The sequence below is a fragment of the Sesamum indicum genome, linkage group LG9 (assembly GCF_000512975.1).
Source record: "Sesamum indicum cultivar Zhongzhi No. 13 linkage group LG9, S_indicum_v1.0, whole genome shotgun sequence".
Lineage (NCBI taxonomy): Eukaryota > Viridiplantae > Streptophyta > Magnoliopsida > Lamiales > Pedaliaceae > Sesamum > Sesamum indicum.
Window position 1 is genome coordinate 2,714,502 of NC_026153.1, and position 18,348 is coordinate 2,732,849.

Consider the following 18,348-nt stretch of genomic DNA (forward strand, 5'->3'; position numbering starts at 1 on the left):
ATTTGGGCTATGATTCTTCTGAAGCAGTGAGGATGGATGAGCAGAGATTAGAGGATGATGACGAGGCAGAAACGATGTATGAAGTGGCTGTACACCGAGATCGGTATTTCCCTCGAGTGGGAGCAAACGATAAGCCTGCGGCTTCCAAATGGAAGAAACATGAGGGCCCAAGAGCTGAAGAGAACGTAGATAGTTTCATGGGAATCCCCATCTCAGCAAGGAACAATCTGCATGCTCTTGGCAGGAACAAGGCCATCAATAAGTTGGCTGACATCAAGGTGCTAACTGCGAAGCCATCTAGTGCGAGAAACATATATGATGGAGGGAAAAAAGTGAAGTACACTGAGAATAGTCAGCAATTTACCGAGAGGAAGTCAAATTTATCCTTGAAAGGAAGTCAGATAGAGCTTTTAGGTGCAAATGATCCAACATGGCTTAGTGCACATGGTGGGCTTTTCCCTACTGATTTATCAAGTAAACCTAGTAATTTGAGTGGCAAAAACAAGAAGTGGAAGATGAGCAGGGATCCTGTTGATCTTAATGCTAATGATAAATTATTGCATGCCGAGTATAGAGCTAAGTCTTTACAGGATAAGGTTCAGGGAAGTTACATGCAGAATGGAAAAAAAGATGGGGCAGGAAATGGAGGTATTCGGATATTTGCCAGAAGTGAAGACACAGAATCAGATTCATCAGAACATATGGATGAGGATGAGGATGACAATCCTTTGATGAGGAGCAAGTGGGCTTACCCTAGTGGTGTGCCAGATCTGAAATATGCCCCAGATATGAAGAAGGCTGAACTTTCTAAGAGAGATAAGAAAGACAGTTACTTGACCCTTGATGGATCTTCACACTCTTCCCGGAAGATGGAGAATTATAGCGAGAATGTGGAGTTGATGAATTCAGCACACAAGGGTAAGATGCATGACATTGGCTACTTCAATACTTTGCCCGCTAAAGGTTTGGATAAAAGCTACTTTCCTGGATCAGGCAATGTGATGGTGGGTGCTGATGAGCGACAACAATTCTACCCATTGGGAAGAAATGGCCATGTAGAAGGGAACCATGGTGACAGTTACCATATGCCATCACTGAAATCCTCCCTCACCCTAGGGAGAAGGCGGAAAGGTGAAGTTCGCCGTGATTTTGGTCTTCCTCAGTCTAATGAGGTACATGACAAAAATTTTGAAGATGACTTGTTCTGGTCACAAACATTGGCAACAAATAATGGAGTTCCTTTCAAGATGGGGAAGAAAGGTCAGATGGTTGAGCTGTCTGCTGGCCATCATCCTGAAAGATCTGATGTACCATTGATGGGGTGCAACACTTTCTCAAAGAAGCGGAAAATAAAGGATGACTTGACATACATGGACCTGCAAGATGATAATGATTACCTTCATGTGGATACCGAGCTGCAACCAGATGATATGAGTTCTTTGAGGAAACGCGGAAAGAACAAGTTAGGGGAAGCTTCTGATGTTCTGGAGAATGGAGTTTCTCAGCCGCCTGTTACGGAAATGGAGATGGAAGATGTTGAGATAGAAACTAAACGACACAAAAAGTCATTTCCTTTGATTACACCTACAGTTCATAGTGGCTTCTCATTCTCCATCATTCATCTTCTTTCAGCTGTCCGCATGGCAATGATTACTCTGCTTCCAGAGGATTACTCAGAGGCTGGAAATCATCTCGATAAGAATAATGCTGAACAGGGGGTCAAGGAGGGAGACAGCAAGCAGGAAGAGACCAATGTTGTTAATTCAAATTCAAACATGAATGCTAACTCTTCTGTGCCCTCTGCTCAAGCAAATGTACCTTCTCTCACTATTCAGGAAATTGTTAATCGTGTCAGATCAAATCCTGGTGATCCTTGTATTCTTGAAACACAGGAACCACTTCAGGATTTGATCAGAGGTGTTCTTAAAATATTTTCATCCAGAACTGCACCCCTTGGAGCAAAAGGGTGGAAACCACTTGTTGTGTATGAAAAATCTACAAAAAGTTGGTCATGGATTGGTCCTGTATCTCATAACTTATCTGATTCTGAGGCTGTTGAAGAGGTGACATCTCCAGATGCATGGGGTCTTCCTCATAAAATGCTTGTCAAGTTAGTTGACTCATTTGCTAATTGGCTGAAAAATAGTCAGGAAACACTTCAGCAAATAGGAAGTCTTCCTGACCCACCTTTGACACTGATGCAATTCAATTTGGATGAGAAAGAAAGGTTCAAGGACCTGCGAGCTCAAAAGAGTCTGAGTACCATCAGCCCAAGCTCTGAAGAAGTAAAAGCTTACTTCAGGAAAGAAGAAGTCCTTAGGTATCTGATACCAGACAGGGCTTTTTCTTATACTGCTGCTGATGGTAAAAAATCAATTGTTGCTCCTTTGAGGAGATGTGGTGGCAAGCCAACGTCAAAGGCTAGAGACCATTTTATGCTAAAACGTGATCGACCACCGCATGTTACAATCCTTTGTCTTGTCAGAGATGCAGCGGCAAGATTGCCTGGAAGTATTGGCACTCGGGCAGATGTATGTACATTAATTAGAGATTCACAGTATATTGTTGAAGATGTCTCTGATGCACAGGTCAATCAAGTAGTTAGTGGGGCATTGGATCGGTTGCATTATGAGCGTGATCCTTGTGTCCAATTTGATGGAGAGAGAAAACTGTGGGTTTACTTGCATAGAGAAAGGGAAGAAGAAGATTTTGAGGATGATGGAACTTCATCCACAAAGAAATGGAGACGACAAAAGAAAGAAGCTACTGAAGCATCTGAGCACGGAGATGTAACTGTTGCTTACCCTGGACCTGTGGGACAATCAGATTTGGTATCTGATCTCAATGTTGAGGCATCATGTGCAGATGATGATAAGAGATCAGAGCCTGATTATCAGAATGGTAATGATCAGATGGAGGACATTGCTGAAACCAGTCATGGTTCTGATCACGGTATGCATCCTGGTCATACTCCAGTGGTATGGAATGCTCTTGGATTGAAATCTGCAGGAGAAAATAAGTTGTTCTGCCAAGAGAACTCTACCAATGAAGATTTTGATGAGGATGCATTTGGTGGAGAGCCTCCAGCTTGATTGTAAAACAAAACCTCTCCTATAAGGTAACTTTGTATAATTTTAGAATGCTTAATGCTTTTTGGTTAGTAAAGACCTCCTCCTCTTACTTCCTTTCCTTTCTCTGGGATATAGGATACTTGACTCGTATTGAGCATGTAAGCATCTACAGTTTAATAAATTCATAATCAGTTGAATGGACTTCTAGCAAGGGACCCAAAAATTGTTGTTTCATTTCTATGATAAGACGTCTTGAGCACTGTGCGGTGACTTTGATATGCACTTGTAAATTGCTGAAGCTGTAGCTATCTTTCATTTCCTTTTTTGCCCCTAACTCTTTGGCTTTAATCAGTATTCTTCTAATTTGTTGCAGTCGTTGAAGTGGTGAAAATACTTTTCAGCCATTGGAAACTTTTGTATGTGTGTGCATGTTGCACACGTCTTAGAACTCATTAGATAACTAGAACTTGTGTGCTAGTCATTTACTCGCTGCTTTTAGAAACACCAACTCTGCAAGCTTGCCCCCAATTTTTAGCTAAACTGTTTTTTGCACAGTAAGAATTTTCCAATCATACTCGTCTGCCTTCCACCTGAGATAAGTAGTTATAGTGAGCTGGACTTGCGATTAGTTTCCCCGCAAACCTACTTTTCTACATTTATTTTCTTTGTTTCCCAGCAAAGCGAATCATGATAAGCCACATTGAACATCTGAATACATCAACTTATTGTTAATAAAATAATAAGATCCTAGAGATTGCATGTTTTGCAGGCGTGGAGGCAGAGGTCCACCAAATTCCGTGGCGAGGGCACGATGGATGTCTTTTAGTTGACAGAAGCACCAGAGCATGTGAATTTGTTAGTTTGAATAAAATATGGGATAGTGCAATTGTTTAATCCATTCAAAGTGCTACTGAGTAAAGGTGGATGTATATATGTTTTCGACCTTAGAACTCCATTTCTTCTGCTCTCAATTGCTGAAGCTTGTATTATTATTATCTGACACCAAATTAAAATTTTACCGTACTTAATTGAGTTTAGCGCTGTGCAGCAACATTTTTGTTGTTCTGGGAACTCAATTCTTTTACGCTCATAGCAAATCAATTTCAAACTGATAACACTACTGCATTCAACTCTCGGGAATCTTGGATGAAATGGAGGGTCCATTTTAGAATTATTTACGATTGGATATTGGGTGGACATCATCGTCAGAGGGTATAACTATAAATAATCCCAACTCAGGTTAAACAAAATTCAGAATCAGCTAACAAAAATCTTAATTTGATCCGGAAACACCTACCTATTATCTCCATTACAGAATACAACGACCAAAATACAAAACAATCACGGATGAATATTTCTTTCTTGCTTTATATATACGGATTTCACTATAATAAATCATTCTCTGTTCAATCCAATACTCTGTACAATCTCAATTGCAATACCAATATGCTTCTATATATGCATATACACTACTCCAGAATCTCACTACCTTCTAATTGATAGCAGTGAGGGGAAGCCGGGGGTCTCTGAAAGCTTCTGAAAAATGCTTTGTGTCTCCATTTGCCTGCTTGGATGATTTTGCATCCCAAAATGACTTAAGCAGTTCCTCAAAGGATGGGGTTCTGAGTTCCTCAATGGAACCAATGCTCGGAAGATTAATTGGCCGCTTTCTCGGCGTTGTGCAAGATGGTTGATCCACCTGAAAATAAATCATAAATTAAATATGGCAGGAAGACCATGGATTCAAAGGGGGGTACGTTTTCAACTACCATGTAATCTTGTAGGAGGCATTTTCCAGCATGTTCTGTGATCTCCACCATCTTGTGGTGATGCCCACTGTTCAATTCCCTCAAGTCTCCACAACAAGGGCCAATAAGGGAATCGATATTCCCACATGCCTCGTGGTCAAGTTGTAATGAACCTGCAAAGGATGTTTCAGTTTAGTTCAATACATGGTTTTGAAGTATATTGTGAAATAGATGTAAAACTGCAAAACTTACGGTCGATGGACGAGAGCATATTCTTGCTTCCAAATTCTGCATTTTCCAGAGCAGAATTCACAGCAGAAGAGACTCGTTCACGCAATACTTGAACAGTACCCATTCCTTTCCTGAAGTACAAAACATTCACATAAATGAGGCAGATATGCTAGCTTAACTTAAAGTTCAGAATCCGGAATTTTATAACTAACCTAACGATTTCATCAACTGAAGCAATATTCCTCTTCTCTAGACCAAGCACTGACCCTTGAGCATTGTTCCATTGTTGTGCACCCCGTTTTGCGTATTCCAAGCTGTGCATATTTTTTTCTCCAGTTCAGAGTTAATCAAGCATTTTTATGCACACATGTGAAAAGACATACAGTAAATATGATATTGACCATTTACGAAGAACATCTTCCATATCTTCTTTCCCATTTTCCACCTTAGATGTATCCTCAAGATAATGGGATTCAGCTCTCTTGGTGTAGTTTGTCCATTCTGCTTTGATTGAAGAAGTGGTATCTTGCATAATTGACATCTCTTGCTGTAATTTGTTGGTTCTACCGGCTGCATTATCCCGAAGTTCACCAACTGCAAATTGAACCTAGAAGCAAGAAACAGATAAGAAATGGAAAATAGTTGCAAGAAACTGAGTCATGAAAGATCATCAATTTGTAAATTCTTTTAGAGCGTTGTTGGTGCATGTGGTTGTTGTGCTTGGAAAACATTAGTCCAGAAATTATGATAAAACAAAATTTGAAATCCATCTCGAAGAAGTATGAATAAGAGAAATATAAAACAGAATGCCAGGAGGCATGAGATTGCAGAAGATATCCATAAAGCAGCATATATATGAAACCTCCTATGCTATTATATGAAAATCCTGAAAAAATCTAGTAAGCAAAAAAAATGGTTCTCATTGTCAACAAGTTCCACTTAATTGACATTTGAACTCCATCTTGAAGACTCAAAAACAAATATTACTCATTTTTTACCCTTTTCTCATACATCTTGAATAAAGAAAATGCCAGTGATTCAAGCCATACACTAATTTTTATCATTAAAACTTAGCATCAGCAGCCTGCTATATATGCTTGAAGGATTAGCAGAGAAATAACAGGGGCACGAAGCCTGATTAACAACTAGGTTATTCTATGTTGGCACCAGTTCCTTTGTGTATCTGGAACAATATTCTAATCCAAAAATGTTTGCAAACACTTCTCAGCACTTAGACACTATCAAAGTAGTGGAAAGGAAAACACATCAAAGGAAAAGGCCAAGTTTGATCCCTCCTGTTTATTCCAGATGAAAAGTTCAAACATCTGTTAGTTGTCTGCATGGACCCCTGGAACACAGAGCGAAAATTTCAAGTGCATACCAGTTTCTTCTTCCTAGCATTTGAATCTGCAAGCAACTCTGCCACTTGAGTTAGTAGTTGTCTTTCTTCAAGGGCCGCACACTCCTACAATGAAATGAGACTTGAGGCAAAGTTTACTTGTAAATTCGTTCAGACAAATGGTGTTACGCATGCAGATTTAATTACCTCAAACTTCTTTTCAAATTCAGATAACTTCTCATCATTAATTGTCTGGGCTTCTTTGACGATATGGCCTAACTTTGAAGCATGCCCATCTAAAGTCTTGAAGAAGTTTTCTGTAGTTTGCGATATTGATCTTGTTGTTTCAATAGCTCTCGTATGAGCCTAGAAATGTCAAAACTGTCAATAATAATACCTCTCACACTGAATAGCATGAAAAGAAGAAGCCGATGGGCATCACCAATGATTTTCATTTTAATTAGAAGCCAACCTCACGTTGCTGTTGTGCATATGCAGTTAATTTATTCTCATGACTATGTAGACTGTCTTGAAGATCATGAAGTAAAGTATTAGCCTCAGAAGTAATTCCTTCAAAAAGCTGCAGTAAATGAACTGATATCAAATTCAAGCTGAATAAAATGGTTTTGTAATTCTTCAAAGCAATATAATGAAATCAACCTCTTGTAAGGCTGAGGAATGTTTGGAAACTTCAGAATTCAGGTGACCAAATGTTGACTGGGTGTTACCGTCAAGTTCTCCAGCTAAATTGTCTAAAGCCTTGATTCCAGAGCCGTACATGGTTTTCAATTTTTCTAAATGACCTCGAAGCTCTTCTGTAGCCTATAAGTGCAACAGATGGAAAAGTATGCGTTCACTCAGCACTTCACTGCACATGCTCACCACATAAAGGAATCATACCTGAGTCTTTGTGGATACAAATGAATGCATGTCTTCTTCCATCTCTTTTAGTTGTTGTTCTTGCTGTGTGGTGGATGATGCTACAGCTTTATGCAAGACTTCAAGCTGCTGAGTCAATTGGGATTGGAATTTCTGTATAAGAACTCTGTTGTCATCTTCAATTTTGTCCTTGCGTTCTGGAACATTAATATACTCGAGATTAGTGGAGGATCATATGAAAAATTTATTTCATATGAAAAAAATAGTAGAGAGTTTTCCAATATAGATGCAGACCAATCTTGTTGAACAGATTAGAGACATCTGATGCAGCACTCTCCAGTTCTGATCGAAGCTCAAGTGCACGCTCAACCAGTGATTTCTCTGGTAGAGAATAATCACATAAAACATCATAAGGTAGTTACAAGATGAAACATTTAGTTTTTCCCAATATAACATAATAAAGCTTGAATTTTGGTAACCATGGGAACAGGACAGTGCCATTTTCTGTTGGCAGAGGGTGGAGGAAAAGGAACAATGAACTGAAGAAGGAGAACAACTAATGCAAAATTAACTTGACAGGAAGTATGCTAAAGAGGACACCTACCAGAGTTCAGAAGATTGGATATCAAGTATTCCTTTTCCTTTATTGTTGCATTTGCCTGCCTATGTCTTTCTTCAAGATCAATCAATGAATGTTCTGTTTCCTGTAGTTTTTTCTGATTATAAGAAAAATGTCCGGTTAATCCACGACAGCCAAATCTCAGTGGGAAGGACTATCATTTTGCAAACTGCAGGGGTTTGGATATTACCTCAGTCTTTTCAAGTTTATCACTTAGTTCAACGGTCAACTGCTGCTGAGAATTATATAATTCCTGGAGCTCCACTACTCGCTGCTTGCAAAGCATAAGTCTATAATGTATTATATTTGTTTATAGCAACAACCCTAGAAATCCACTGAGAATTTTTTTGGCCGAATCTACCTTATCCTTGGATTCTAAATCAATTTCCATCTGCTCTATCTTTTCTGACATTGCCTGCAACATCACGCATTCGAAGTACCACCAAGATCAGGAGGAAGTCCCAAGTAGCATCTTAAATAATTTTGTTACATCAACACCCTGAATGCCATCAAACCTTTTTCTCTGCCTCGTTCTGGAGATAACGATCTTTTGGTATGTAGATTCCATTCTTCTCTCTTGCAGCATACACCTCTAAATGACATACAGTTGTTGTGAGCCAATAACGAATTATCAGAAAATGCATAGTGATAAGAATCCAGATTGGCTTTGCATTAGCAGATGGCCATAAATGAATTTCTCACATATGGGTACAGAGAGTGAGAGCAATCAACAACCTTGCTTTAGTCGATCAATTTCAAAATACAAATCCTTGATTAGAGCAGATTTCATCATCTTCTGATTGATCTGTAATTACAGTAAAACTAAATTACTCATCTGCCAGTCTAAAGAAATGAAGAAAAGGCAGTATGTGGATTCAGTATTTTATGACTACTAACCTCTGGTTTGTTCTTTATGTTTTTGGCACGGTGAGCGTAATCTAAAGTGTTGAGTGTCTCTTCCAAACAGTGGATAGAAGGTGATATAGTTGCAATTATACATGTCTTGGTTTTCCCTCCAAGAGAATCCCTCAGCAACCTTGTTAACTTGCTATCCCTGAGATTTTGGTAGACGTACATGTTGATCTTTCTAAGGCAGACCTGGCCACCATACATAAAAAAATTGGCTTGTCTTTTTACCTGTAGGGTACATGACCCGAATGCTCAACCAGAGCATTTATGACTCGACCAAGTGTTAGCAAGCTTTTGTTGATCTCACCTGCTTCCCTTGCTCTGCCCTGCAAAAGTAAACAAAAACTTGCTCAAAACAAACAGAGATTTTTCAGATCACATTGTGAAGAATATTGTCGAGTAATGCCTGTAAAATGCATAATTGTCTCTACACCTACACAAAAATTCAGTATTGCACAAATTGTTAACTGAATTTGGTAAGAATAATGCCTGAATATTCTCACCTCTCTTGCACCAGAACGCGAAATATTCTCTGAGCCAGCAAGGTCAACTAAGTTCAGCTTCCCACATTTGATCATCTCCTCTCCTTCTGGAGTGCCCTCCTTCATGTGAATAGTTATAGAAAATACAGAGTGAGAACGGCTACTTTGTTTATTAAGAAGGGTCTCTGCTGTTCTCCTCTTGGCAGAACCTTTCTCTAATATTTTATATATTTCATTTGCAGTTGTCACAATCTCCTCCTCCAATCCCCTCACAAGAACTCCCCCTTTACCATCCTCCATGAGGGCTATTGGTTTCTTTGACTTGTCTTCTAGGAATTTTGGATATTCTTCTGGTGCCAAAAGATCTGTTATTTCCTCGTTGTATAGCTCTAAGAATGTAACCTTCAAGCTATACTCAGCATTTTGAGCCTCTAAGATATCAAAGATTTGTTTAACAGCTCTGGGAATAACACCAGCATCACTTGGGATTTCACCATTCTTAAAAGGAAGAAGAGTCAAATCACCAAAATGGAGTGACAAACGTCGAAATACAAAAGCATTTTAGTAGGAGTTTTCCATTATTGGAAACAAATCAAACCTTTTTCCTTGCCCCACCCTCCATAGTGTAAGTCTTTCCGGTTCCAGTTTGCCCATAGGCAAAGATGGTGCAATTGTACCCTTCTAGAACTTCGAATACTATGGGCCAGACTGCCTGATCATATAAATCCTTTTGCTGGGACGATGGACCAAAAACCTATAACACAAAAACCGCAAGTTATGCTCTACTCTCCGCATATTAAAAATGTTAAAAATGAAAAGGAAAAGGTAATGGAAAGAGAAGAATCTGAACTTTAAGCAGAGGAAAAACAATTTGTGCTTCTATATTATTATTGCACTAATTACCATCAACCAAAGCACTTTCTAGTTAACAGCAACAAATTTTGAGATCACGAAATGGAATTCTTAGGCTCCTCCTCAAATTTATTTCCGTAACCCATGCATTATTCCAGAATCATATAGTAGGTAACAAATAGCAAACCTTGTCAAAGTGGAAAGTCCTATCAATCTGCTTATTAGCAATATTTTGAACCGCACAAACTTCTCTTCTGTTCTCATGGCAAGAAATCACCACAGGTGTATGCAATCTCGTCTCATCCACACTCAATGGCCTATGGAGAACACAAATGAAAAACCACCCAGGAAAATCATTAAGACAGAATCAGGCAAACCAAAAGCAAAGTGAAGAAAAGGGGAAAAAGCATGAAACTAGGTAACATTGGTTACCTGCATCGCACAATGACTTGCACATTAACACCTTTATCCTTATCGTGTTTTCCGCTTAAACTCCCCTCCCCCGATCGCAGATCTCTCACCACCTTATCGGTCGACCGCGGCGTGTGTGGCGATTTCGGTGTTCCACCACCTCCACCTCCTCTTCTATGCGAGGCCTCCATTCCTTTACAAAATCTCACTCGGTCCAAATCTCAAAACTCTTAATCAATCTACTTATGCTTTTCTTCTTTCGTACTGCGCCACAAATCGAATCATCTGAACAAGTCAACCAAACGCACATTTCATCCAAATCTCAAAAAAATAAACCAAAAATAAGCATTTCCATCGCACAAAACAAATCCATCAGAGGAGAAAACACAACGTGGAACCCATTTTCCTCGTTCTTTTCCTATTAGGTCAAAAGCTGGAAAAAACAAAACGAATTAATGCAAGACAAACAGAACAAATACTGCCGATAGATATCCATAAAATGACAAAGCAAATCAACAATCAAAACCTCTGTCGTGATACGATACAGAAACGCACTGGTGCAACTCACCTCTGTGTACATACATTCACGTACATACGAATGAATTATGAATACTTACAGCGGGAATGGAGGCCGGCAATCTTGAAATGCAGATGAAGAATGTGAGTACAAATGGCGATGCTTTAGAGACAATATAGTGACCAGAGACTGTCTGTCTCTCTCTCTCTCTGTGTCTGTGTAAAAGTTGTGGATATTCCTTCTGAGGTCAATAGTATTAAAAAAGAACAGCTGAGAGAGAGGAGGTGGGGTGGGGTGGGGTGGAGGTGGAAAAGAAACTTAAAAAATATGGCCGTTACGGAGCGTCGCGTTTGAATTTAATGTGAAGAAAATTTCATGATGGGGCGATGACGGTGTTAATATTTGGCCGTTTGTACGAGCCAAATTTTTGACCGTTATTCATATGTACCTTCCAGGGTTAAATTTTTTCAAAAGTTTTGGTGGAATTATTCCAATCTTACGGTTAATGCTTTCTAATTAGTTAATAATAATCACTTTCTATTATTAAATAAACTGAAAAAATTAATTTAACTTTTTCAGTAGTTAATATTCCATAGAATGGATCAAATGAATTTTATTTTGTAGAGCAAAATAATATTTAAATTTAAGTACAATTTACTAAAATTAAATCGACATAATAAGAACTGTATGCAATAGTTTTTATTATTATTGTGAAAATGAACTGTAAAAAAAAATTCAGTTTAGGTGTAATAAAAGTCGGGAACGGCTAAAACCAAATGGGAATGAGAAAAAAAAAAAAAGTTTGAGTTTTTAGTGAAAAAAGTTTAATTTGTAAAAATTTAGTAATAAGTTGCAAATGTTTATGGAGACAAGCTTATAATTTTTAATTTGAATAAACTTTATTTTCAAAAAAATGATAGTTATTAAATTAATTTATACCACAGAACATCTCATGGAATCAATGGTGGAATCAGGTAGACATATAAGTTTGTGAATAATTTAATTGAAAATAAGGGAGAAGGGGAAAAGTTAGGTGGATGATTTCCAATGAGGCAGGAGAAGGAGATGGTATTAGTGGGGGCAGATGAAGTGGAGTGTGGGTGTCTTTCACAAGATATATTGTTGCTACTTGATTGCTACCATTCAAACATATTATTATTAGTGTTGGGATGATTTTGAATTCAAGTGGATTTGTTTATATGGCTGGCTAGGTGGGGACACATTACTATATTATTTATTTGCTATTTTTTTTATATTATTATTTTTTTAAGCTATATGAATGTTTGTTCAAATTCTTTTGTGATATCTTATAGATACTTTTGTCAGCGTTTAATTTTTATTTATTGAATAAATTACAATGACTTTTCTTTAAAAAATTTATAATTATGAGTACTCTCTTATTATTGAAAAAATTATCAATATAGTTTGGTGTTTCTTAAATTAAATTATATAATTATCAATTTTGTCTTTGTTGTAATTTTTATTTTTAAAAAAATATATAAGATTATTTTTAAAAAATGACATCATTGCATAAGTTACTCTTATTTTTTGCATAATTACAAAAACTACTCCTAACAATCAAAAAATAAGCGTACTTTATGCAATGATGTTAATATTTTTGAGGTGATATGGGTGAAGAAGGCCTGAGATGCAATCTCGAAAGACAACATACGAGGTACCCTTGTTCAGAAAATATATGAGGCTTCTTAGCTTGTGATAATACAAGGTGACTCAGTTAGATAGCATACGAGGTATTCTTGTTGAGAAGGATAAAAGGCCTCCTATTTGAAAAATACGAGGAATCTCAACCAGATAGACACGAGGCAAGGCTTTCCAGCTGAAGAGATTACGAAATGACTCAACTGGATAGCATACGAAGTATCATTGTTGAAAAGAATACGAGGTGTCCTAACTAAAATGAATACAACCACCCCATGAGAGGGATGCATGCCGGTTGTAGAGATCTCGAACAGGGTGAGAAGGACGAGTCCTATGAAACCTGATTCTAGTGAAGCCCTCCTCTGTCAAGTGGGATTAAAAAACAATATATTTACTAATCCGATAGAGATTTTCTGCAAAATCAAGTACCACAGAGGATTTTTTTAAAGATATTTTACGCGCACGCGTGTGTGTGTGTGTGTGTGAGAGAGAGAGAGAGAGAGAGAGAGAGTGAGAGAGAGAGAGAGAGAGAGAGAGAGAGAGAGAGAGAGAGAGAGAGACTCTCCATTATTAATTTACACTAACTTATATATTTCTTGCTTATAAGAAGGTGTATATATAATTTTTTAAAAGATATGAATATTTGTGTAAATAATATTGATATTTTTAATTATGTTATTGTAATTTTTCAAAATATGGTGATAATTTATAGGGTAAGTTACAACGACATCCCTTGAGGTTTAACATAATTACAAATACCCCCTCATTGTTTGAAAAATCAAATACCCCTACTGATGTTTGATGAAATTATCTAATCTTTGGATGAAGGTATGAAATTATCAACTTTTTTTTATTATATTTTATTAAAAAAAATAAAAATTTATAAAATAAATTGAACGTGGTGGATAGAAAAATTTTGGATAAAAGAAATTATCCACTTAGTCCATAAAACAATTAAAAATTTTAAAAAATAAATAAAACTATAATTTTTAATCCAACTATAGATGAAAGCCTAACGTGTTGGGCTAATTATTAGACGACGGTTAAAATTGGGGGATATTCGTAATTATACCGAATTCAAGGGAGATTGTTGTAATTTACCTTAATTTATATAAATAGATTATAGTTAGGGATAGTTACACTCCTCCCTTGAGATTTGGTGTAATTTTACGTGAATCCTCTATTGTTTGGAAAATTACATCTAATATTTTTAAAATTTGCTTTCGTCTAACAAATAAGTCCATTTGTTAGTTAACAATTCACCAATTTGTTGATATTAACAAAAGAATCAGAAAAAAAATCTATATTAACCCCTAATTGACTTATTGCAGGTTAAATAAATCCTTTTATAATCAAATTAACTCTCATACGTCTTCACGTGTTAATGAATTTGAGAAGGTATATCTTCACCTTCAACCGAATTTGACCTGCAATGAGTCAGAAAACTAGTCAATCAAAGTAAATATCAATTTTTATTCACTTTTTTTGTTAATATTAGCAAATTCAGTTAATTTTGACTAATATATGGACTTATTTGTTAGAGGAAAGCAAACCTCACTGGTAGATATAGTTTTTCAAATCACAGAAAGTTTATATATAATTACAGCAAACCTAATGGGAATGAAGTTTAATTATTCCTTATAATTAAATGTAATTATCTCAATAAATTAAGCCAATCCCTCTCTGCCATCCCTTCTCGTGTTATCTTGAAATTATTTTTTTACCAAAAAAAAAAAAAAAAGAAGTAAGAAAATTTAATAATTTTTTATTTTATTTCTTGCATTTCTGATTCATGGCGATATCCCCACGACAAAGAAACAGAGTAGTTGTCCTCTAGTACTTATCGTACTGTCATAATAGGCAAAGTGGCAATCCTGTCGCTTACAATCTAGTTTCCAGATTTGAGGGAATGGAAATTGCTCCTTTAAATATCAACCAATATCGTGTTTTAAGCATTGATGTAATATTAACAATGATAAGCATATTTAGTAAGGCAAAATTACAATATTGATCCCTAAAATTTGGCCATTTCAACTTTGATCCAGCAGAATTTAATTTTGATCCCAAGTTTCTTAAAATTTGCATTGTTAGTCCAGGAATATTGCAAATTTAGTCCTTTTTCACTTCACCATTAGAAACTAATAGCACAATTCACGTGATCTCATGTATCCATTAACCAGTGATTTTCTTAGAGGAAAATCACCACATGACCCTCACAAAAATGAAGTAAAAAGCCGAACCACATAGGTTGTCGCTAGTTTTACTAATGTTGCAAATTCTAACAAGAACTTGGGCAAAAAATAAAATCTCATAAAATATAGGACCAAAGTTAAAATAATCCACTCTTATGCCACTAGTATTGCAATTGGCAATACTTAGTAAAGTATAGTTACATTTTCTAATCAACCAAAATTTAAAACGAATTTCATTACAGAGCTTTCAGGGGTAAATTATATCAACACTCCCTGAATTAGGTTTAATTATGTAATGGTTCTCTATCATTTGTAAAATTACAAGTACACACTCTAAAATTATAATGTAATTGTATTTACAAATGCATTCCTTATTTATAGGCAAAATTTACAAATACTCTTTTAGGATAGATTATATCAAGACCCCTCATAGGATATATTTATAATTTTACCAAAAAAAAAATAGAAAAATTGACATAGTTAGATTGAATCTCAAAAAGGGATATCACTCTAATTCACCCTAATTTGTTCTAACGCCAATTAATAAGTAAAATAATTGTTTTTTTTCAAAAAAACATGTAATTATCTGAAACTCTATTGAATTATTAATCGATAAGGAATTCATAAATGGTCCTACTAAAAAGCTCTCTTAATTATCATCTGAAAATACAATTTTGCATAAAATAATGTTGTAGGCCTACTATATATGAGTAGAGTGTAGAGACATATCATAAAAATTGGCTTATTTCAAGGGACCCTGAATTAGGTATGAATCTCTTGTTGCATGTTTGTGGAAAATCAAAAACCCATCAATTTTGCAATAAATTGTTTTTTAGAGGTATGGTTTTTGGATGTAAGGTAAAATACCACAACATAATTTGACAAAGTGTTCGGCATACATTATGTAATTAATTATTTTTTTAATTAATAAATCCCGTTCAAAAGGAATAACAGTGAAATATGTTTCAAATATGTTTTGCAAAATTCGAGATTGGTCAGACTTAAGTTCTGTGGGACCCAAAATCCATCCCAATTTGACTTTGGATTCAACTTACCCCTCTCTAATTGGATCCTATATCTGCCTTCAAACCTGTCCCCATCCCCCGCACACAGGTCGACGCCAAATGGGTTCAATCCATAAAGCTAATCAATATAATTTTTAAAAATATTTAATATTATTATTAAAAATTACCTAATAATTTATATATAGGCTAAATAAAAGATAAAAAAGTTGGAATAAGTAAAGTATATTTATAAATATTATTTAGGATGGGTGTTAATTAACAAGACCCAAGACCCACCTCATACTTGTTCGATTGCAAAAGTTCAAAATCCATCCAAATCTAAAACCCATAATTTAGAGTTGAACCCTTCCAATTTTGACCAAATTTGCTCTATCCGCCTCATTGACATCCCCAAGTCAAGAGGGCTTTATTTTTTACTAAATACTTTCTTTTATTTAAAATGGGGTATACTAAATAAATACAATATAGTTGATATATGAATAAAATTAGGTGGAAGAGCTGGAAATTGTAATTGCAGACGAAAACACTGCCATTTTAATTGCATGAACTTTATCTTAGTAATTTGCATCCCTCTACAAGTTCCAAAATTTGGAAATTAAAGTTCTTGAAATAAGTGTATGTACCCACATTTTAGTCTACTATCACATGTATAAAATATTTCACCTGTATAAAATAATTATATCTAAATTCTCTTTAAAAATATAAAATTATATTTTTTAAATAAAAATTTGGAATTATACTTACAGTCTTTTTGAAAATTTATGATTTATACCTGATGAATTTTGAATGAAAATGCTGAATTTAGCAAAAAAAATTAAATAATTTGAAATAGAAATTCAATCTGGACCTCTGGTACTAGAAAGGATATAAAAAGCCAAACTGGATATATTTTTTTTTTAAAGTGATCAAATTAAATTTAATTAAGTAAATAAATAGTTTTATACCAAAACATATATTCAAAGATAATAAAAGCAAAAGCTAATACAAAATTAAGCAAATACCCGCATATAAACGAAACTCAAACCCAAAACTTCTTATAAAATGATTTTTTTTTATATCTCAAAAATACAAATAAACTTTATATTCTCGTTCCATCCTTTCATTAAAATCATAACCATATCGTATAGGTTAATATGGAAAAGCACAACGAATACTAATTAGTAATAATTGTGCAATAGCTATTAATTGTTGTTTTTACTGTGGAAGTGAAGATAGTAATCATAGTTAAAAATCATAACAAATGTTTTGATCACACAGTTACAGACCATAGCAAATATTCTAGTAATAATTAAAATTATGAAAAATATTGATTAACAATGATCAAAACTTAAATTTTCGTATTTGTTCATTCAATCAAGGTAAAATTAAATTAATTTATCATGATTTTTAAGTTGTAATAATATATTATATAAAAAGAATATATATATATATTCCGATTGACAATTAATTAATAATCCCTGGTTGTAAACAATATATGATGTAAAGTTGTGAGTATTTGAAAACAAAAGTAAAAAGTAGAGAAAAGTTAAAAATTTTGAGTATTTGAAAAACATATGTCGAATTTTACAATATTCTCAATAAATTGGCAGTGAGTTGCTCAGAACTTAATTTGGACTTAAATAAATAATTTAAAATCAGAATCTGTAAATAAAAAACACTATTTTCAAGCTTTTCTATTTTCCAGCAACATCCTGTAATTTGTAAAATTTAGTGCCCAGTAAAAGAGAAAAGAAGAAAATACAGAGAGACACCCACATGTGAGGCTGTGTGCATAAAGCTCTGAATCTCCACCGACAATATGAAAGAGTAGGAGGGGGGGTGTGCGTTACTTGGGCAGTACTCCTTTGTACATATTCTGCGTTACTTGTGCAATGCATCATCATCAAAATGCAAAACACACGAGAAGGTTCCGATCTCTGTCACAATAACTTGTCATTTTTGTTTACTAAAAGTTAGAAAACGCCTTGCCCTCAAGGTAACATGTCATTGTATCTCTAGCAACCACGTGCTGCTACTGCTGTAAAGTACACAATCTCCACTCATCATACTCTCATCCTAAAAGTTTTATTACCAAAGAGAAGGGATACAAAAATGTTTATTCCGATTTTGGGCTCCAGCTGAATCAAACTAAAATTTACATCTTGTTTGGTCTTGGGCTAGATGTTGAGTCTCTGTTCTTTAATGGGCTGGACCAGATACACCATATTTATCATGTTTATAATATTTCAAATATTTTAATTCATAATTCAATATATTTTTAAACATTAAATTATAACAAAATTCTGCATGCTTTTAAGACACGCGTGTGCGCCCGCACAAAGAGCCCAATTGGATTGGACTGAATTATGGTTTGAGCTAATTCAATTATTCAAACATTGTCCACGCTACCAAAAAATAGATTATTTCTTATAATG

At 35.3% G+C, this 18,348-nt stretch overlaps 2 protein-coding genes across 2 annotated transcripts in view; one reads left to right on the forward strand and one right to left on the reverse strand.

The window, feature by feature from the left end:
- LOC105170357 overlaps nt 1–4,108 on the forward strand; it is a 5,781-nt gene extending 1,673 nt beyond the window's left edge. The window contains exons 2-3 of the mRNA XM_011091088.2: nt 1–3,118; nt 3,841–4,108. The exon at nt 1–3,118 is cut by the window's left edge and continues 1,105 nt beyond it. Of these exons, the coding sequence (XP_011089390.1) occupies nt 1–3,092 (3,092 nt within the window). The 3' untranslated portion in view covers nt 3,093–3,118; nt 3,841–4,108. The remainder of the gene's footprint in view (nt 3,119–3,840) is intronic.
- Nucleotides 3,974–11,368, reverse strand: LOC105170356 (kinesin-like protein KIN-5D). The gene is made up of 23 exons (XM_011091087.2): nt 11,159–11,368; nt 10,563–10,826; nt 10,318–10,447; nt 9,877–10,032; nt 9,300–9,776; nt 9,025–9,122; nt 8,785–8,941; nt 8,623–8,692; nt 8,403–8,479; nt 8,249–8,302; nt 8,078–8,158; nt 7,873–7,984; nt 7,563–7,649; nt 7,290–7,465; nt 7,050–7,211; nt 6,862–6,969; nt 6,597–6,755; nt 6,432–6,515; nt 5,452–5,657; nt 5,263–5,364; nt 5,072–5,181; nt 4,841–4,992; nt 3,974–4,770 (listed from the first exon to the last, which is right to left on the reverse strand). The coding sequence occupies exons 2-23, from the start codon at nt 10,730–10,732 to the stop codon at nt 4,564–4,566; spliced, it is 3,135 nt and encodes a 1,044-aa protein (XP_011089389.1). The 5' UTR covers nt 10,733–10,826; nt 11,159–11,368; the 3' UTR covers nt 3,974–4,563.

What these genes read in the sequence shown, in the direction of transcription:
- LOC105170356 (XM_011091087.2), bottom strand. Translation starts at nt 10,732, where the DNA reads ATGGAGGCCTCGCATAGAAGAGGAGGTGGAGGTGGTGGAACACCGAAA. An exon ending in GGACTTTCCACTTTGACAAG is followed by an intron (nt 10,033 to 10,317) that starts GTTTGCTATTTG and finishes TTTGTGTTATAG; the next exon opens with GTTTTTGGTCCATCGTCCCA. An exon ending in ATAAACTTGAAAAGACTGAG is followed by an intron (nt 7,985 to 8,077) that starts GTAATATCCAAA and finishes TCTTATAATCAG; the next exon opens with AAAAAACTACAGGAAACAGA.